Source organism: Mya arenaria, chromosome 16 (genome assembly GCF_026914265.1).
Source record: "Mya arenaria isolate MELC-2E11 chromosome 16, ASM2691426v1".
NCBI lineage: Eukaryota > Metazoa > Mollusca > Bivalvia > Myida > Myidae > Mya > Mya arenaria.
Genome location: NC_069137.1, coordinates 3,068,252 through 3,088,418, shown reverse-complemented (window position 1 = coordinate 3,088,418; position 20,167 = coordinate 3,068,252). Strand labels below are relative to the sequence as shown.

At 34.8% G+C, this 20,167-nt stretch overlaps 1 protein-coding gene across 8 annotated transcripts in view; it reads left to right on the top strand.

Annotated features, from left to right (window-relative positions):
- The window catches only part of LOC128222186 (centrosome-associated protein CEP250-like), a 54,719-nt gene that overhangs the window by 3,863 nt on the left and 30,689 nt on the right, over positions 1-20,167 (top strand). For all 8 annotated transcript variants that reach the window (XM_052931078.1, XM_052931074.1, XM_052931075.1 and 5 more), the window contains exons 2-3: positions 569-615; positions 16,462-16,593. In XM_052931078.1, coding sequence (XP_052787038.1) covers positions 16,463-16,593 — 131 coding nt within the window. In that variant the 5' untranslated portion in view covers positions 569-615; position 16,462. The remainder of the gene's footprint in view (positions 1-568; positions 616-16,461; positions 16,594-20,167) is intronic.

The window sequence follows — 20,167 nt, the reverse complement described above, 5'->3', positions numbered from 1 at the left end:
CATGTGTTCGTAATAACAAAATTATAACATTCTGTTTACTTCGGCCGTTAAATATAAGGAAAATTAAACTTTAACGCTTGGCTATAATGCGATGACAAGTATAATGTAGACACGTGCGTAAGAGCTAACAACAATCGAATAAAACGAGTTACAATTGCGGAAAAAATTAAACAGGAAATGTGATTATATTATGACTTAATATCTACTAAAGCGACTACGCAGTAAACGTGCATGTGCTGTGTGACTTGTTACTTTTACGCATATGCAAAATGCTTGACGTTTACTGCGCAGTTTCTTTTCGGTGTAAGTGTATTATAAATGTATTATATGTTTGCTGTTAAGTTAACAATAAATTTCGGGTGTCCAACAATAATAACCGTCATGCTTTGAAACTCAACGACGCTGAACTAAAAACACGTAATAGTACTTGATAACATTCGGTTATCATGAAATTGTAAACAGATTTACAAATTTTAAATGATGAGGGATGGTATGCTATTCGAGGCCGTTATTACAGTTAAATTAGACTTTAGTATCAAGTTTAAACATGATCATCGAAATATTTCAGGTGTAAGCGGGCACATTGATTCTTTTGTTGACGCTCTACGGCGAGGGGTAAGCTTACTTTTCATCGCCACTCGGCGAGCAAATGGCCTTGATATGTTTTGTCATGTTTATTTCACACTTAAGGTCAAGGTAAATTACAACAAAGCGTAGTCTGAACCACTTCCGACGATAAGACGTAAGAGGTTACAACCCTCTTTCAATCGAAAATAAGATCATGATTTACTACACAAAAGGTACATTTAAGGGTTTAAGTCTGAGTACCAATGATTTGATCTGCCTACGATCATGTTGAGTGCTAGATACTCCATCAAATGTCTCAAATAAATTTAAGAAAATATATTTTTTATACTATCAAAGCTATAATTTAAAAAATTGAACGAATTAAATCGAGTTGAAAATGTTATTGTTCAAGGTAGTATAAGGGAGTGTACGCAGTAGGTCCTTTATAATGCATGATCCATACATATATAACTTCATTTATAGTTGTGTTTAATAATTCAAATGCGTAGTCTGCAATCGCAGGATATGTTCATGCGCAATAAAGGTGCAGGGAAAATGAGAAGCTTCGCATTAAAACTATTTTAGAGGACCATAAATTCTCATATGTACGTGTACGTTTACTTCAACTCATTAAATGTCATATTTACTTAACTAAGCACGTTTTGTCGTAATATGCAGACGATAATGTCATGGTCATGGTAACCGATCATTCTCCATGAACATGTAAATAAGCTATTTTTATTTTTAAATCTAAAATCTGTCTAGACTGCTGAATTGCTTAAATGCATTAAATGTCACCTGATCGCCTTTGTCATAAGCAAGCATGCAATTATGTTATCACAATACGACCGGGTTGGTTTTTTATAAGCTAATGTAAATGAATCAAAATAACGCGGGCCGATCTTTCAGTGCACCTGAGCAGGTTTTCATAGAATACAAGCGTACAATAACCTGGTTATATTAAATAGATTTTTTGCAATTCGCAATCGTAATACTATGTTTTATGCTATTGTAACAACGATTATAGAATGGTATTCAGGGAAATATATTTTTTTACGTTTGAGTAAAACGAATTAGAAGAAAACTAATTGTCCTTGTGTATAATGGAATAACCGCCAGGTGACGTTTTACAAGCACCAGTCATTCATACGCACGAATATTTCTTACTCATATGAATCTAACGGCATTAAGCTTTGAGGAACCGATACGTTCACATCGATTCAATTGAATCTTTATTTTTTAAGCAAATGTTTATGGTGAAAGTTTCCTGTTATTATGCAAATTCATTATATAAATGATCTTCTGGTATTTGTTTTCACTTGTCTATAAAAGCCTAGCGATGTAGTTAATATACACCTGTTTAACTTGATATAGAACGAAAACATGAATCATGTAAATGAAGAATTTGTGTTTTATATTTCTGAACTGTGTTTACATATTTTAAAAAATAATATGTGTGCACTTTCGCACAAAGTGTGTGTTATGTATTACATTGTGCAATCAGTTGACTGTCCAGATGCTTGCCCAAACACAGTAAATGTATTTTAGAGCGTTGTTCGATTTTGTTCATTAAAACATTTATCACTTTAATATATAGTTAGTTATTAGTCTCAAGGCGTATTCCGGGGTAATGTGGTCAAATTGAAATAAGTGAGAAAAGTCGCCCGTCAGAAACAATAAGCTGTATTTATATAGTTGTGTCACGTTTTCCTGATGCTTGTGCACATTTCGTATTGTAATTGAGACGACATATTTGTAGTGCTCTTGTTTAAGTTCCTTTTGATCACTAACACATGTGGGATGACAGTTGATAACACTTAATAAAGCCACCTCAAGAGAGCGATTTGAATTTTAAGAGCGTTCGAATGAACAACTTAAGATTATCATGCCATAAAAGAACCTTTTGAGTATTCATTACGTTTATTCAATATTCAAGTTTAAACGGCTGAAGATATCTGTAATTGAATATTCCGCTCATCATCGTTAGTTCTCAATGGATCAATGTTGAAATAAGCACCCTTTGTTACATTGTATCAATCAGGGGTGGTATTCAATATGTAACTTAAGTCAATCTTATGGTCATACATGATTGACTACATTCACTCTATTGGTCAGTTATGAATAACAAGCAATCTGATTAGCTACATCGTTCTTAGATCCAGTTAAGACCAGTATAGAATACCAGCCCTGTACCCAATTATACTGAAACCAAATACAAAATTCAAAGTCCACATTACAATAATAACCTTACTATAGGATAAACTTTAGATCTACCCATTTAAATACCCACTTTGAATGCGCATGAAGAAAAGAGACACATTTAAATCAATGTGTTTTTCGACAAATATTCTGAAACTATTTCAGGTTATATTCTCGCGTTAAACAAGTTTAGATGTCCTATGTATATTTATATAAAGTAAAAATAAACAATAGACATGCACAGGTAATTTAATAAAAACATTATCAAGATTCTTCAAAAACAAGTTATTGTATATAGCAATGATAGCTACAGGAATAAACCTTTGTATCATACAAACTAAATCGATACTATTTACAGGCACAAATAAGTAAACACTATATGAACCATTTTGAACAAAATGAAAATATTGCAATTGGAAAAAATCCAGATATAAAACTGTTTGTTTCACTTTTTTTACACTCTATGGAAGTAAAATTTAAAGAAAATCCTATATTGTTTGATTCCTCTTTACAAATAAACGGAGCAAAAATTAATATAAGTACTCAACTTCTGGAAGCAAAAGTCTCCTTTAAACTTATGAATGAGGCCGGTGAAAAAGTGCCAACTCTTAAAAGGTATGAAGAAGTCGGACATTTCTCGGTTTTATAAACTGAATTATTTAGCGGTAGCTTTTGCGAATTAACTAATGTAGAAGCATTTGCAGCAACACAAATTTAGTCATCATTTACCTTTTCTTAAAGCTGTTCTGTCACAGATTGACTGTATTGTTATTTTTTTATATGTTTAATAGCCCAAAGCGGTATAAATGCTTTATTAAAATTGAGTTTGGTCAGAAGATATTTAAACAATTGAGGTCTGTTATTGCGTTAGTTGGTTATGTTATTTGACTGAATTAAGAAAATGGATGCAAAAACATCTGGTTCTGAAACAAAAATTATCAGAAATGTCACAACCGTCAATCTGTAACGATGCATATTTGAATAAATAAAACAATACTAATGTAGAAATATCATATGACAATCAAGAAATCAAAAGATTACAGACGACAATAACCTTAGCTATTCAATGACGACAACCAGCGATATACCAAGATATGATTACATGCTTAAGTGAACTATACCAAACCTGACATGTATTGTAAAAATAAACAATGAACGATATAATACAGCCTGTAAAATCTCCTACAAATAATTTTTGCTTTATACTGATAATCCCTTTTTAATTTTACGCACAATTTTGAGGTGAATCCTGACGAATTTAAAAAATATGTGTTTTAATTTTAAAATGTTTAAAATGTTTTTTTCTTATATAATCGCATTATTTTAGGTTTTTGACTTTGTGATTTCCTGTAGTTGAAAACAAATATTGATAATAATCATTAATGTATGAACTGCAATGAATGTTGATACATCATCTGATTGAACCTATTCCACCTGAAGACTTAGTTCGTAAAATGTTGCTTAATAGGTAATAGATACTGCTAATGTTAGCTTTACTAAACAACTGGCATCTAAAGTGTATGCGAAGAAAAGCACAACTAAAAACAACAGCTCTAAGAAAAGCAGTAAAAAAACAGTTGGCGGCGGTCACGTCAGACTTAATAATGACTATATGGAATTGCATTGGCTGGGACAGAAGAGTGAAAACTAACTCGGCACTCATCTAAACTAAATACTATCATTGAAACTGTTATTGCAAGAGTTGTATTTGTTGTTTTGGAAATTTATTTTTTATTTTCTTCTTTTTGTTGAGTCACGTTGTCCGAAATATCATTTAAATGCCAATGAATTTGTTTGCAGTTGAAATATTTTTTTCAACGTATTTGCAAACGTCAGTTAAGATGTAGTTCAGGCAAAAACGACATATCACCACATTCAAGTTTATGATACCGTGCAGGTAAATTTGGCATGAAACATGACGTGCACTTGAACTTGTACGTGTACCTTCCCGTGCAGGTAAATTTTGCATGAAACTTGACGTGCACGTTAACTTGTACGTGTAGCTTCCCGAGCAAGTAAATTTGGCATGAAACATGAAGTGCACATGACTTTGTACTTGTAGCTTCCCTTGCAGGTAAATTTTGGATGAAACATGACCTGCACTTGACTTTGTACTTGTAGCTTCCTGTGCAGGTAAAAGTTGCATGAAACATGAGGTGCACTTGACTTTGTACTTGTAGCTTCCCGTACAGGTAAATTTTGCATGAAACATGACGTGCACTTGAACTTGTACGTGTACCTTCCCGTGCAGGTAAATTTTGCATGAAACATGACGTGCACTTGAACTTTTACGTGTACCTTCCGGTGCAGTTAAATTTTGCATGAAACATGACCTGCACTTGAACTTGTACGTGTACCTTCCCGTGCAGTTAAACTGTGCATGAAAAACAACGTGTACATGACTTTGTACTTGTAGCTTCTCGTGCAGGTATTTTTTTCATTAGACACGACGTGAACATTAACATCTACGTGACGTTTACCGTCCATATTATGTTATATGAAACACGACGTGCACGTGATCATAATATGCAAAGCTTTGTACTAAATATAAATAAAACAATACAAGTCTTTTAAAAAATAACCGATAATCGCTAAGTTGTTTAATATGTTTTTACAATATTGATATTAAATTCAGCAGCCTTTCCTCTTACCAACTAACGTTACTGGGATGGATTCTTAGGACATTCACAGTTGTAAAATCATATTCAAACAAAAAGCTAAGTTATCAGTTTCACGAGATTTATCTGATGAAATTTTAAAATATTGATTTTCCACCCAGTGTCAGTAATTTGACGTACATGCTTCCTGATTTATGGATATGTGTTCGTTATAACAAAATTATTGCATTCTATATAGTTTGCCCGTTTAATATAAGTAAAATGAAACAAACTTTAACGCTTGGCTAAAACGCGATGACAAGTATAATGTAGACATGTGCTTAAGAGCTTACAACACTCGAATAACGCGATGACAAGTATAATGTAGACACGTACTTAAGAGATGTAGACACGTGCTTAAGAGCTTACACCACTCAAATAAAACGAGTTGCAATCGTGGAAACAATTAAACACGAAATGTGATTATATTATGACTTGATATCTATTAAAACGACTACGCAGTAAACGTGCATCGCTGTGTGACTTGTTACATTTACGCATACGCAAAATGCATGACGTTTATTACGCAGTTTCTTTTCGTTGTAAGTGTATTATACATGTATTATATATTTGCTGTTAAGTTAACAATAAAATTTGGGTGTCCAACAATGATAACCGTCATGCTTTGAAACTCAACGACGCTGAACTAAAACACGTAATAGTACTTGATAACATCCGGTTATCATGAAATTGTAAACATATTTACAAATTTAAAATGATCAGGGATGGTATGCTATTCGAGGTCGTTATTACAGTTAAATTAGACTTTAGTATCAAGTTTAAAAGTGATCATCGAAATATTTCAGGTGTAAGCGGACACATTGATTCTTTTGTTGACGTTCTACGGCGAGGGATTACTTTTTATCGCCACTTGGCGAGCAAATGGCATTGATATGTTTTGTCGTGTTTATTTCACACTTAAGGTCTAGGTATATTACAACAAAGCGTAGTCTGAACCACCGCCGTCGATAAGACATATGAGGTTATAACCCTCTTTCAATCGAAAATAATATCATCATTTAATACAGCGCCGACGATTAGACATATGATGTTATAACCCACTTACAATCGATTATAATATCATCATTTACTATACAAAAGGTATATTTAAGGGTTTAAGTCTGAGTACCAATGATTTTATCTGCCTACGATCATGTTGAGTGCTAGGTTTAAGTCTGAGTATCAATGATTTTATCTGCCTACGATCATGTTGAGTGCTAGGTTTAAGTCTGAGTACCAGTGATTTTATCTGCCAACGATCATGTTGAGTGCTAGGTTTAAGTCTGAGTACCAGTGATTTTATCTGCCTACGATCATGTTGAGTGCTAGGTTTAAGTCTGAGTACCAATGCTGGTATCTGCCTACGATCATGTTGAGTGCTAGGTTTAAGTCTGAGTACCATTAATGTTATCTGCCTACGATCATGTTGAGTGCTAGGTTTAAGTCTGATTACCAATGATTTTATCTGCCTACGATCATGTTGAGTGCTAGGTTTAAGTCTGAGTACCAGTGATTGTATCTGCCTACGATCATGTTGAGTGCTAGGTTTAAGTCTGAGTTCCAATAATTGTATCTGCCTACGATCATGTTGTGTGCTAGGTTTAAGTCTGAGTACCAGTGATTGTATCTGCCTACGATCATGATGAGTGCTAGGTTTAAGTCTGAGTACCATTAATTTTATCTGCCTACGATCATGTTGAGTGCTAGGTTTAAGTCTGAGTACCAGTGATTGTATCTGCCTACGATCATGTTGAGTGCTAGGTTCAAGTCTGAGTACCTATGATTTTATCTGCCTACGATCATGTTGAGTGCTAGGTTTAAGTCTGAGTACCAGTGATTTTATCTACATACGATCATGTTGAGTGCTAGGTTCAAGTCTGAGTACCAGTGATTTTATCTACCTACGATCATGATGAGTGCTAGGTTCAAGTCTGAGTACCATTAATTTTATCTGCCTACGATCATGATGAGTGCTAGGTTTAAGTCTGAGTACCAGTAATTTTATCTGCCTACGATCATGATGAGTGCTAGGTTTTAAGCTGAGTACCAGTGATTTTATCTGCCTACGATCATGTTGAGTGCTAGGTTACAGTCTGAGTACCAGTGATTTTATCTGCCTACGATCATGTTGAGTGCTAGGTTTAAGTCTGAGTACCAGTAATTTTATCTGCCTACGATCATGTTGAGTGCTAGGTTTAAGTCTGAGTACCAGTGATTTTATCTGCCTACGATCATGTTGAGTGCTAGGTTTAAGTCTGGGTACCAGTGATTTTATCTGCCTACGATCATGTTGAGTGCTAGGTTACAGTCTGAGTACAAGTGATTTTATCTGCCAACGATCATGTTGAGTGCTAGGTTTAAGTCTGAGTACCAGTGATTTTATCTGCCTACGATCATGTTGAGTGTTAGGTTTAAGTATGAGTACCAGTGATTTTATCTGCCTACGATCATGTTGAGTGCTAGGTCTAAGTCTGAGTACCAGTGATTTTATCTGCCTACGATCATGATGAGTGCTAGGTTTAAGTCTGAGTACCAGTAATTTTATCTGCCTACGATCATGATGAGTGCTAGGTTTTAAGCTGAGTACCAGTGATTTTATCTGCCTACGATCATGTTGAGTGCTAGGTTACAGTCTGAGTACCAGTGATTTTATCTGCCTACGATCATGTTGAGTGCTAGGTTTAAGTCTGAGTACCAGTAATTTTATCTGCCTACGATCATGTTGAGTGCTAGGTTTAAGTCTGAGTACCAGTGATTTTATCTGCCTACGATCATGTTGAGTGCTAGGTTTAAGTCTTGGTACCAGTGATTTTATCTGCCTACGATCATGTTGAGTGCTAGGTTACAGTCTGAGTACAAGTGATTTTATCTGCCAACGATCATGTTGAGTGCTAGGTTTAAGTCTGAGTACCAGTGATTTTATCTGCCTACGATCATGTTGAGTGTTAGGTTTAAGTATGAGTACCAGTGATTTTATTTGCCAACGATCATGTTCAGTGCTAGATACTCTATTAATCGTCTCAAGTAAAGTTCAACAAAATTGATATAATATCTTGTTTATACTTTTAAAGCTATATTTTAAAAATTAGAACGATTTAAATCGAGTTGAAAAATAGTTCAAGGTAGTATAAGGGAGTGTACGCAGTAGATCCTTTATAATGCATGGTCCATACATATCTATATAACTATATTTACAGTTGTGTTTAATAATTATAATGCATATTCTGCAATCGCAGGATATGTTCATGCGCAATTTAAGTGCAGGGAAAATGTGAAGCTTCACATGAAAGTTATTTTAGAAGACCATAAATTATCATATGTACGTGTACGTTTACTTCAACTCATTAAATGTCATATTTACTTAACTAAGCACGTTTTGTCGTAATATGCAGACGATAATGTAATGGTCAAGGTAACCTACCTTCTTCCATGAACATGTAAATAAGCTATTTTTATTTTTAAATTTAAAATCTGTCTAGACTGCTGAATTGCTTAAATGCATTATATGTCACCTGATCGCCTTTGTCATAAGCGAGCATGCAATTATGTTATCACAATACGACAGAATTGGTTTTCTATAAGCTGATGTAAATGAATCAAAAAAACGTGGGCCGATCTTATAGTGCACCTGAGCAGGTATTCATAGAATACAAGCGTTAAATAACCTGGTTATATTACATAGTTTTTGCAATTCGCAATCGTAATATCAAGTTTAATGCTATTGTAACAACGATTATAGAATAATATTCAGGGAAATATATTTTTTACGTTTGAGTAAAACGAATGAGAAATAAACTAATGTTCCTTGTTTATAATGGAATAACCGCCAGGTTATAAGCTTTTAAGCACGAGTGCTCCATACGCACGAATATTTCGTACGCATATGCATCTAAAGGCATTTAGCTTTGAGGAACCGAAACGTTCACATCGATTCAATTGAATCTTTATTTTTTACGCAAATTTTTATGGTGAAAGTTTTCTGTTATCATGCAAATTCATTATATAAATGATCTTCTGGTATTTGTTTTCACTTGTCTACAAAAGCTTAGCGATGTAGTTAGTATACACTTATACAACTTGATATAGAACGAAAACATAAATCATGTAAATGAAGTATTTGTGTTTTATATTTCTGAACTGTTTTTACATATTAAAACATTAATATGTGTGAACTTTCGCATAAGGTGTGTGTTATGTATTACATTGTGCAATCAGTTGACTGTCCAGATGCTTGCCCAAACACAGTAAATGTATTTTAGAGCGTTGTTCATTTTTTTTTTATTAAAACATTTATCACTTTATTAAATAGTTAGTTATAAGTCTGATGGCGAATTCCGGGGTAATGTGGTCAAATTGAAATAAGTGAGAGAAGTCTCGCGTCAGAAACAATAAGCTCTGTTTATATAGTTGTGTCACGTTTTCCTGATGCTTGTGCACATATTGTATTGTAATCGAGACGACATATTTGTAGTGCTCTTGTTTAAGTTTCTTTCGATCACTAACACATGCGGGATGACAGTTGATAATACGTAATAAAGCCACCTCAAGAGAGCGATTTGAATTTTAAGAGCGTTCGAATGAACAACTGAAGATTATCATGCCATAAAAGAACCTTTTGAGTATTCATTACGTTTATTTAATATACAAGTTTAAACGGCCGAAGATATCTGTAATTGAATATTCCGCTCATCGTCGTTAGTTCTCAATGGATCAATGTTGAAATAAGCACCCTTTGTTACATTGTATCAATCAGTACCCAATTATTATACTGAAACCAAATACAAAATTCAAAGACCACATTACAATAATAACCTTACTATAGTATATAGTTTAGATCTACCCGTTTAAATACCCACTTTGAATGCGCATAAGGAAAAGAGACACATTTAAATCAATGTGTTTTTCGACAAATATTCTGAAACTATTTCAGGTTATATTCTCACGTTAAACAAGTTTAGATGTCCTATGTATATTTATATAAAGTAAAAATAAACAATAGACATTCACAGGTAAGTTAATAAAAAGATTATCAAGATTCTTCAAAAACAAGTTATTTTATATAGCAATGATAGCTACAGGAATAAACCTTTCTATCATACAAACTAAATCGATACTATTTACAGGCACAAATAAGTAAACACTATATGAACTATTTTGAACAAAATGAAAATATTGCAATTGGAAAAAAATCCAGATATAAAACTGTTAGTTTCACTTTTTTTACACTCTATGGAAGTAAAATTTAAAGAAAATCCTATATTGTTTGATTCCTCTTTACAAATAAACGGAGCAAAAATTAATATAAGTACTCAACTTCTGGAAGCAAAAGTCTCCTGTAAACTTATGAATGAGGCCGGTGAAAAAGTGCCAACTCTTAAAAGGTATGAAGAAGTCGGACATTTCTCGGTTTTATAAACTGAATTATTTAGCGGTAGCTTTTGCGAATTAACTAATGTAGAAGCATTTGCAGCAACACAAATTTAGTCATCATTTACCTTTTCTTAAAGCTGTTCTGTCACAGATTGACTGTATTGTTATTTTTTTTATATGTTTAATAGCTCAAAGCGGTATAAATGCTTTATTAAAATTGTGTTTTGCAGAAGATATTTAAACAATTGAGGTCTGTTATTGCGTTAGTTAGTTATGTTATTTGACTGAATTAAGAAAATGGATGCAAAAACATCTGGTTCTGAAACAAAAATTATCAGAAATGTCACAACCGTCAATCTGTAACGATGCATATTTAAATAAATAAAACAATACTAATGTAGAAATATCATATGACAATCAAGAAATCAAAATATTACAGACGACAATAACCTAAGCTATTCAATGACGACAACCACCGATATACCAAGATATGATTACATGCTTAAGTGAACTTTACAAAACCTGACATGTATTGTAAAAATAAACAATGGACGATATAATACAGCCTGTAAAATCTCCTACAAATAATTTTGGCTCTATACTGATAATCCCTTTTTAATTTTACGCACAAATTTGAGGTGAATCCTGACGAATTTAGAAAATATGTGTTTTAATTTTAAAATGTTTAAAATGTTTTTTCTTATATAAGCGCATTATTTTAGGTTTTTGACTTTGTGATTTCCTGTAGTTGAAAACAAATATTGATAATAATCATTAATGTATGAACTGCAATGAATGTTGATCATTGTTGAGTCACGCCGTCCGAAATATCATTTAAATGCCAATGAATTTGTTTGCAGTTGAAATAATTTTTGAACTTATTTGCAAACGTCAGTTAAGATGTAGTTCAGGCAAAAACGACATATCACCACATTCAAGTTGATAATACTTGATATTAATGCACTAGTTTTTTCTACTTATAGACTTTCAGATCGCAAAACCGATCGAGTAAAACAGAACCTGAACAATCTCCAAGCAGTATATAGAGCCTACATGTGTATCAGTTTCAATGCGATATCATATTTTATATTTGTCTAGGTCGCTCGTTTGCATATATGCTTTTAAGCACTGTTGTATAAAAAAACAATGACAAATACAGGAACAAGCAGTTTATTTTAAAATAAAAAAGACATTCGCTCGTTTTCTAATTCTGTTAATAATCATGGTGAATAACTAGAAAGCATCCAACAATCAAAACATTAACACTATACTTTTCCAAATCATGCCTTTCAGCACATAACATACAAATAGCTTCAGAACTAAAGTGCAGTCATATATGTACCTTTATTATATGCCTATCAAATTCCTTTTTCATATCCAACAGTGAAAATACAACAAGCCGTATTGAAAAATCCGTATCCTCTGATTGCGTATCATGCGAGTACCGTGTGTAATCTCGGAACTACTTTCGCGTTGCTAAAAATAGCGTGACCAAACGAAAATGGTAAAACCTGTAAACTTTTAAATACATTAAATTATTTTACTTTACTCACGCTCCAGAAGCATGTGAATATTCAGGATCATGTTTTACGTATACACACCGAACTCGACGTGATACAGGTCACCAGGAAAGCGTTTTATCATAATATCCCCTTTGTCCTTCGGTTTATTTCTTAATGACTTTTGAAAATATATTACTTCTAAAGTCGATGGCAGGGGTGTTGACAGAGCTGAACACATGATGTAATTTAAACCGAAACTGCCTGTTCATACTTTCTATGTAATTCAAAGTTACGTCCCCTTCCTTCTATATAAAAATAGAGGCACACATTAAGAATTAACGCGTACTTTAGTACATTCAGACATAAGTTTAATGCAGTACACTTAAAATATTTACATCTATTAAAACGCTTATGCCAAAGAACGTGACCGAGTATCTTTATCAACAAAAGCACACCTGTACATTAATTAGAACGTTTATTTGATTGTACATAGGACTAAAGTAAAAACATGGCCTCATCATACAAGTATGTGTACATGTATGGTCCTTTTGAATTCATTTTCTAATAAGTTTAAAGCGCAATGGGCCATGCGGCAATGCCATTCATATTAAGTTTGAATGCATTATTGTAACATTCATTTTTGACTAAATGTTTTCAATACTCTTTAGCCTTAACTATTTTACTAAAATACAATTTTTACGTTGTATTCTGTAAACCAATGGTGATTTAAAACATAGATAAGCTTAATCACACATTTGATAAATCTTGAAGGCTGATGTCACATAACATAGAATCCATTTAGTATAACCTAAAGAGCTGTAACAATTTGAACCTTTGTTCCATATATTGTGGTCAAAATAAAAACACATTGTGCAGTTAATCAGTATATTATAGTTTGATGATATATATCACAGTACAAACTAATATTGGTTCATTTCAAGAGTTGAAAAACGAACAGTGAATTCAATTCAACATAGCCTTAAAATACAAATGACATTTTTACTGGACTATCTAGATCAGTACGGATCGAGTCTATTCCAATAAGATACTCGATTTTAATAGCATCTGCTAATAGTTATCCTGAACAAAACATGTGTATATTGATGGATACATTTTTAGGCTAAGTTCATGCTCTCCGATTGTTATAGAGATTTACAGAATGAAATGTTATTGTTTTAAGCAATTTAATAGTTTTTAATATTCTGAGGTTTTAGACCGCTTTCATATTCAAATCAAACCTCATCGCGTACGCGGGTGGGGCACAATTTCAACGACAGTATTTACGATATGACGCTACTTAAGAGTAGAATTTGGTTCACTGTTCTTAACGACTACAATTACCTTTCATTTAATATCCTTTTTATGGCAAATAATAAAAACAAATCTCTGTTTCAGCGTATGATTTCATTATAATTTACCTTGAACAATAGAAAGTAAATGTTTTACTCCTTGCTATGCCACCCGTGAAATATAGCCTTCGGTGCTTGTTCGGTGCATAAAAATAAGCCTTTAACACAGAAAAAAATAATTATCCTCGTTACCTTCAAATACATATACTTATGCTAAATTTGCATTATCAATCCATTTTCATTAAATATGCAAGTTCGAAATTATGTAACATATACTGGGTATGTGATAATCAGCTATAAGTCGAATTAACAAATGATTACACGACTTGTTTCAAAGTTATATCGACTTGTACACTTATTAAATGAATATTGACAAAGTGGAACATGCAGGCTCGATTTCAAAAAAAATACATAACGTGCTTAACGAAGCGACAAAACTTATGGCAACATATCCAGTTAATAAGTGAACAAGACGACTTTCGTAATTAATACATTTGTTCTTTGTATTGTAACTCGTCAACTCGACAATTCGACAAGCCTACATGGTGACATGTTTTTTTTTTGACATACTTTATGAACTACTGAATGAAGAGAATGTTTCATTTGAGTTCAGTTTTTATTTTTCATTGAACGATTACTTTTAGTTCCTTTATGAATGTCCAATACTTGTAACATAAAACATGAAGGTTAATTGTTAAATTAGTGTTGTTGTGGTTTATAATTAGTGGTTTTCGAAACCGTCGCCGTATTTTTATTAGAGCCAACTAATTCAACGTATATTTAAATGTTATTTTGTTCGCTTTAACTTTTCCATCCGCCGCTCCGACGCTATTTTGATGATACTGACAACTGATGACGTGTTTTTGCACGTGCGTGTATTCACTCGCTCATTATGGAAAAATAAGACCTAGCACGCGACGGCCGCTATCGCATAATGCTTCAAGAAGCCGCATATTGACCTCAAAAAATGCATCATTTTTGTTACTATTTATTGTTACTATATATGGTAACATACATATCAAATAAATTTAATACGCCGAGTAGGTCCGGATAAGGGTAAAGGCATATGTACGCTTTTACACCATTTGGGAAATGGTGATATAGACTATTAACCTTTTCGAAATTGTCAGCGTTTTGCTTGCCTGACCGTGGAGCAAATATTAATAAACTAGAATGCTGTGTATACCAAACGGGGTACCGAAACTGCATTATCATTATATGTGCAATTGTTGGCTTTTTATTTTGTTTTAAAACAAGTGTTTAATTGTTCAAAAAACCGTTTCGATCGGATATTTGCACGCGCTATTGGTGATTCATGTCCAATCTGTTCCAATCTTTGAAGAACCAACCTTATTGATTCATTACAAAAACTTCATAAGATGTCATTTGAGCAAACCCTAGGCTTGTTAAAACAATCGTAGTCTTGAGATTAAAGGGTTAATAGTTTCAAGATCAAGTACGTTGATAGCCTCTAAGGTTGCTCTTCAAATTAACAAGTACAGTAAAGCAATTAGGCCTGATGTAATGATAGGCCTAAAGGATATCGGGCGAAATATATATTTGCCACTTGCAAAGTGTTTTCTTTGTTATCTTTGTCACTCTGCGTTGGCTGTATTAATTATATCGAGCGAGCTGTCTTTTATAGTTAACCAAACGGCCATGCTTCTAAAAAAGGAATTGTTATTAAGACCCTATAGTATTGAACTAGACAACGCCAATTTGTAAAAGAAGCAATTAATAGGCATAAGTAACCTTTTTCAAGTCTTGGACATATTTTATGAGCTCTATTGTTCCTAATTCAATAATGTATATTACTCTCTGCAACAAAACGTAAGCAATTTTAAGAAATGCAGCCTTACAATCCTTGATAAAGATACCTAGTTTCTATATATAAAGTATGTATGCACTCTGCTGCTTGTGGAGTTTTGTGCTGTGCTTCCATGTTTCTTTTTTGTTCTTTGTCTTTGGCGTTTACCCAGTGCAATTACACCGGGTTAATGTTTAAACTTTTTGTTACTGAGCTTGTTTCTGTAGCTTTTCGCCTAAATATTGTATACAAACGTTCTGAATAAGAAGGCAAACTTGGAACATTAAAGATAAACAAACATGCATTGCATTAGCTTATGTATACAATATACGTCTGAATTTCATGAGTTTTTGCATGAATGATGTGTACATATATTGATTTGCATTGCAGTATTTTTAGTAAAACATTTGCATCAATATTGCGAGGTTTCATAAATTATAAGTAAATAATATTGAAACTGGAACTGTAATAGTTTTAGTATAATATAAGCGTCAATGACGTTGAAAAATAACAATGGTTATAAAGGTTGAAATGTAAACGATGAATGATCCGAAAACATTTATTTTTAAATGAAAGCTAAATATTACTGATCACATTGTATTGCATTTGTTTGTAAATGAAATATGTGTTAATCATGTTGAAATTTGCATTGCATGAGTTGTAAAAATGTAGTTGAAGAAAACCTAAACTTATTGGCATTTGTTAATGCTATGTTGGCATATGTTTAGATAATGTCGTTGATTTGTGGACTTCAAATTGAAACACGCGCCTGATTTATTTCTGTACGTGATGCTACATAAATTCTACAGCTTAGTAAAATTTGCGATTTAGTATCATTGTTTTCATATGCATCAGAAAATGCCAATTGTTGTGCAATAAAAAATGTTTTTGACAATTGAATTCAAAACGGTGGGATCTGAACTAGGCGGCCTAACAATAGACTCGCTTTGGTTGTCATTGGGTTCAATAATTATCGGACGTAATTACATATATTTATGTTTTTTATTCAGAATGGATCCAGTGCAATATCTCGACCCTACCACTTTATTTATTTGTGTCCTGGTTGGCGTTGGAACATGGTTTGTTTTCCTTCGTTATCGGTCACATGATTCATCTTCTAGGAATAAGGAATATACAGAAAGGTAGGCACTTTTCTTTCATTATCTGATGAAAGCGGTAGCAAGCATGTCATGTCACAAACGACAACTACTGTGTACAAGCGATGCAGACTCATAGGAAATTCATCTTTGACGTTGTTCATCATATATTTGTTTCCTTTTATATTTTTCATTAACACACAAACATATTCCGAAATATTTCATTTTTGTCTAAACAAAAACTCGTATGTGCCCTTTATTATTAATCACCCCATTGACGTATGCTTCAAAATAGTATCTACATTGCAGAAACAAAATTCATTACGTTCTGTGCTGTATTTGTAAATACTTTGCTACTTTAAAACATAGCATAATCACACAATTTAAAAAAATAGTTGTCTTATGGAAAAGGACACGTAGTTGTCAATGGAAAAAACAAGGTTTCCGTCCTATATACACGAACGTATTTATATCATGTGGTCAATTTAAAATAAACATAAATAGCTTGGAGGCAAAGTACAGAAACAAGAACAAGAGTGAAAGTAACATGTTTGGTGAATTCACAAGTGATTTTGTACAATGAACCTTCACATATAAACAGTCCAAGTATGTGCAATGCAGCTGAAGGTTTGAACGTATAAGTAGGCGTTGATACGTGTGCCTTTCAACAGCTGTAGGGTGAAGCATAAAGTTGGGCTTTAATCCGTGAGCCTTTCATGAGCTATATGGTGAGGCATGTAGCTAGGCTTTGATCCGTGTGCCTTTCATCACCTGTATGGTGAGGCATGTAGTTAGGCTTTGTTCCGTGTGCCTTTCATCAGCTGTATGGTAAGGCATGTAGTTAGGCTTTGATACGTGTGTTTTTCATCAGCTGAATGGTGATGCATGTCGGTAGACTTTTACCCGTGTGCCTTTCATCTGCAGTACGGCGAGGCATGTAGTAGGGCTTTGATCCGGTTGCCGTTCATCAGCTGTACGGTGAGGCATGTAGTAGGGCTTTGATCCGTGTGCCTTCAATGAGCTGTATGTTGAGACATGTAGTTTGGCTTTGATCCGTGTGCCTTTCATTAGCTGTATGGTGAGGCATATTGTTGGGCTTTGAACCGTGTGCCGTTCATCAGCTATATGGTGAGGCATGTAGCAGGGCTTTGATCCGTGTGCCTATCATGAGCTGTATGTTGAGACATTTAGTTTGGCTTTGATCCGTGTGCCATTCATCAGATGTAATGTGAGGCATGTAGTTGGGCATTGATCAGTGTGCCTTTGTATTGTGAGGCATGTAGTTCGCTTTGATCCGCTTCTTCTTCATCAACTGCATGATGAAGCATGTAGTTGGGCTTTCATCCGTGTGCCAATCATCAGCTGAATGTTGAGGCATGTAGTTAGGCTTTGATCCGTTTGTCTTCCATCAGGGTATATGGTAAGGTAAGACATGTAGTAAGGCTTTGGTACGTGTGCCTTTCATCAACTGAATGGTAAGGCATGTAGTAGGCTTTCAACCGTGTGTGTGTGGTCAGCTGTATGGGTAGAAATCTAAAAGGGCCTTAATCCGATTGCCTTCCATTAGCTGTATGGTTAGGCAAGTGGTTGGGCTTTGTTCCGTGTATCTTTAATCAACGGTATTGTGGGGCATGTAGTTGTTTTGATCCGTGTTTCTCTCATTAGCTGTATTCTGAGGCTTGTAGTTGGGCATTGATCCGTGTGCCTTTCATCAGCTGTATTGTGAGGCATGTAGTTCGCTTTGATCCGCTTGTCCTTCATCAGCTGTTTGATGAGGCAAGTGGTTGTGCTTGGATTCGTGTTCCTTTCATCAGCTTTACAGTGAGGCATGTAGTTTGATTTTAGGCTTTGATCCGTTTGCCTTTCCTCAGTTGTATGGTGATGCATGTAGTTAGGCTTTGATCAATGTTCCTTTTATCAGCTGTATATTGAGACATGTAGTTAGGCTTTGATCCGTGTGCCTTTCATCACCTGTATGGTGAGACACGAAGTAGGGCTTTGATCCGTGTGCATTTCATCAGCTGTATGGTGAAGCATGTAGTTAGGCTTTGATCCGTTTACCTTTTATCTGCTGTATGGTGAGGCATGAAGTTGGGCATTAATATGTGTGCCTTTCATCAAAGGTATGGTGAGGCATGTAGTTGGGCTTTGATTCGTGTGCTTATCATCAACTGAATGGTGAGGCATAAAGTTAGGCTTTGATCTGAGTGCTTTTCATCAGATTTATGGTGAGGCATGTAATTGGGCTTTGATCCGTGTCCTTTTCACCAGCCGTATGGTGAAGCATGTAGTAGGGCTTTGTTCTGTGTGTCTTTCATAAACGGTATGTTGAAGTATGTAGTTGGGCTTTGATCCGTGTTCTTATCATCATCTGAATGGAGTTGCATGTAGTTAGGCTTTGATCCGTGTGTCTTTCATCAGCTGTATATTGATACATGTAGTTAGGCTTTGATCCATGTGCCTTTCATCAGCTGTATGGTGAGGCATGTAGTTGGGCTTTAATCTGTGTGCCTTTCATCAGCTGTATTGTGAGGCATGCAGATGGGCTTTGATCCGTGTGCATTTTATTAGCTGTATGGTGAGGCATGTAGTTAGGCTTTATTCCGTGTGCCTTCCATCAGCTGTATAGTGAGCCAAGTGGTCTGGCTTTGATCCGTGTGCCTTTCATCATCTGTATGGTGATGCAAGTGGTTTGGCTTTGATCCGTGTGTCTTTCGTCAGCTGTATGTTGAGACATGTAGTTAGGCTTTGATATGTGTGTCTTTCGTCAGCTGTATAGTGAGGCAAGTGGTTTGGCTTTGATCCGTGTGCCTTTCATCAGCTGAAAGTTGATGCATGCAGTTGGGCTCTGTTCCGTGTTCATTTTTATGAGCTGTATTGTGAGACACATAGTAGGTCTTTGATCCATGTGCATTTCATCAGCTATATGGTGAGGCATGTAGTTAGGCTTCGATCCATGGGCCTGTCATCAGCTGTATGGTGAGGCATGTAGATAGGCTTTGATCCATTTACCCTTTATATGCTGTGTTGTGAGGCATGTAGTTGGGCTTTGATCCGTGTGTCTTTCATCAGCTGTACACTGAGGCATTCAGTTAGGCTTTGTTCCGTGTGCCTTTCATTAACGGTATGTTGAAGCATGTAGTTGGGCTTTGATCCGTGTTCTTATCATCAGCTGAATGTTGAGGCATGTAATTAGGCTTTGATCCGTGTGTCTTTCATCAGCTGTATATTGAGACATGTAGTTAGGCTTTGATCCGTGTGCCTTTCATCAGCTGTATGGTGAGGCATGTAGTTAGGGTTTGATTCGTGTTCTTATCATCAGCAGTATGGTGAGGCATGTGGTTGGGCTTTGATCCGTGTGCCTTTCATCAGCTGTATATTGAGACATGTAGTTAGGCTTTGATATGTGTGTTTTTCTTCAGCTGTATGGTGAGGCCTGTGGTTGGGCTTTGATCCGTGTGCTTATCATCAGCTTAAGGGTAAGACATGGAGTTATTCTTTGATCCGTGTTACTTTTATCAGCTGTATGCTAAGGCATGCAGTTGGGTTTTGATCCGTGTGATAGTCATCAGCTCTATGGCGAGGCAAGTGGTAGGGCTTTGATCAGTGTGTCTTTCAT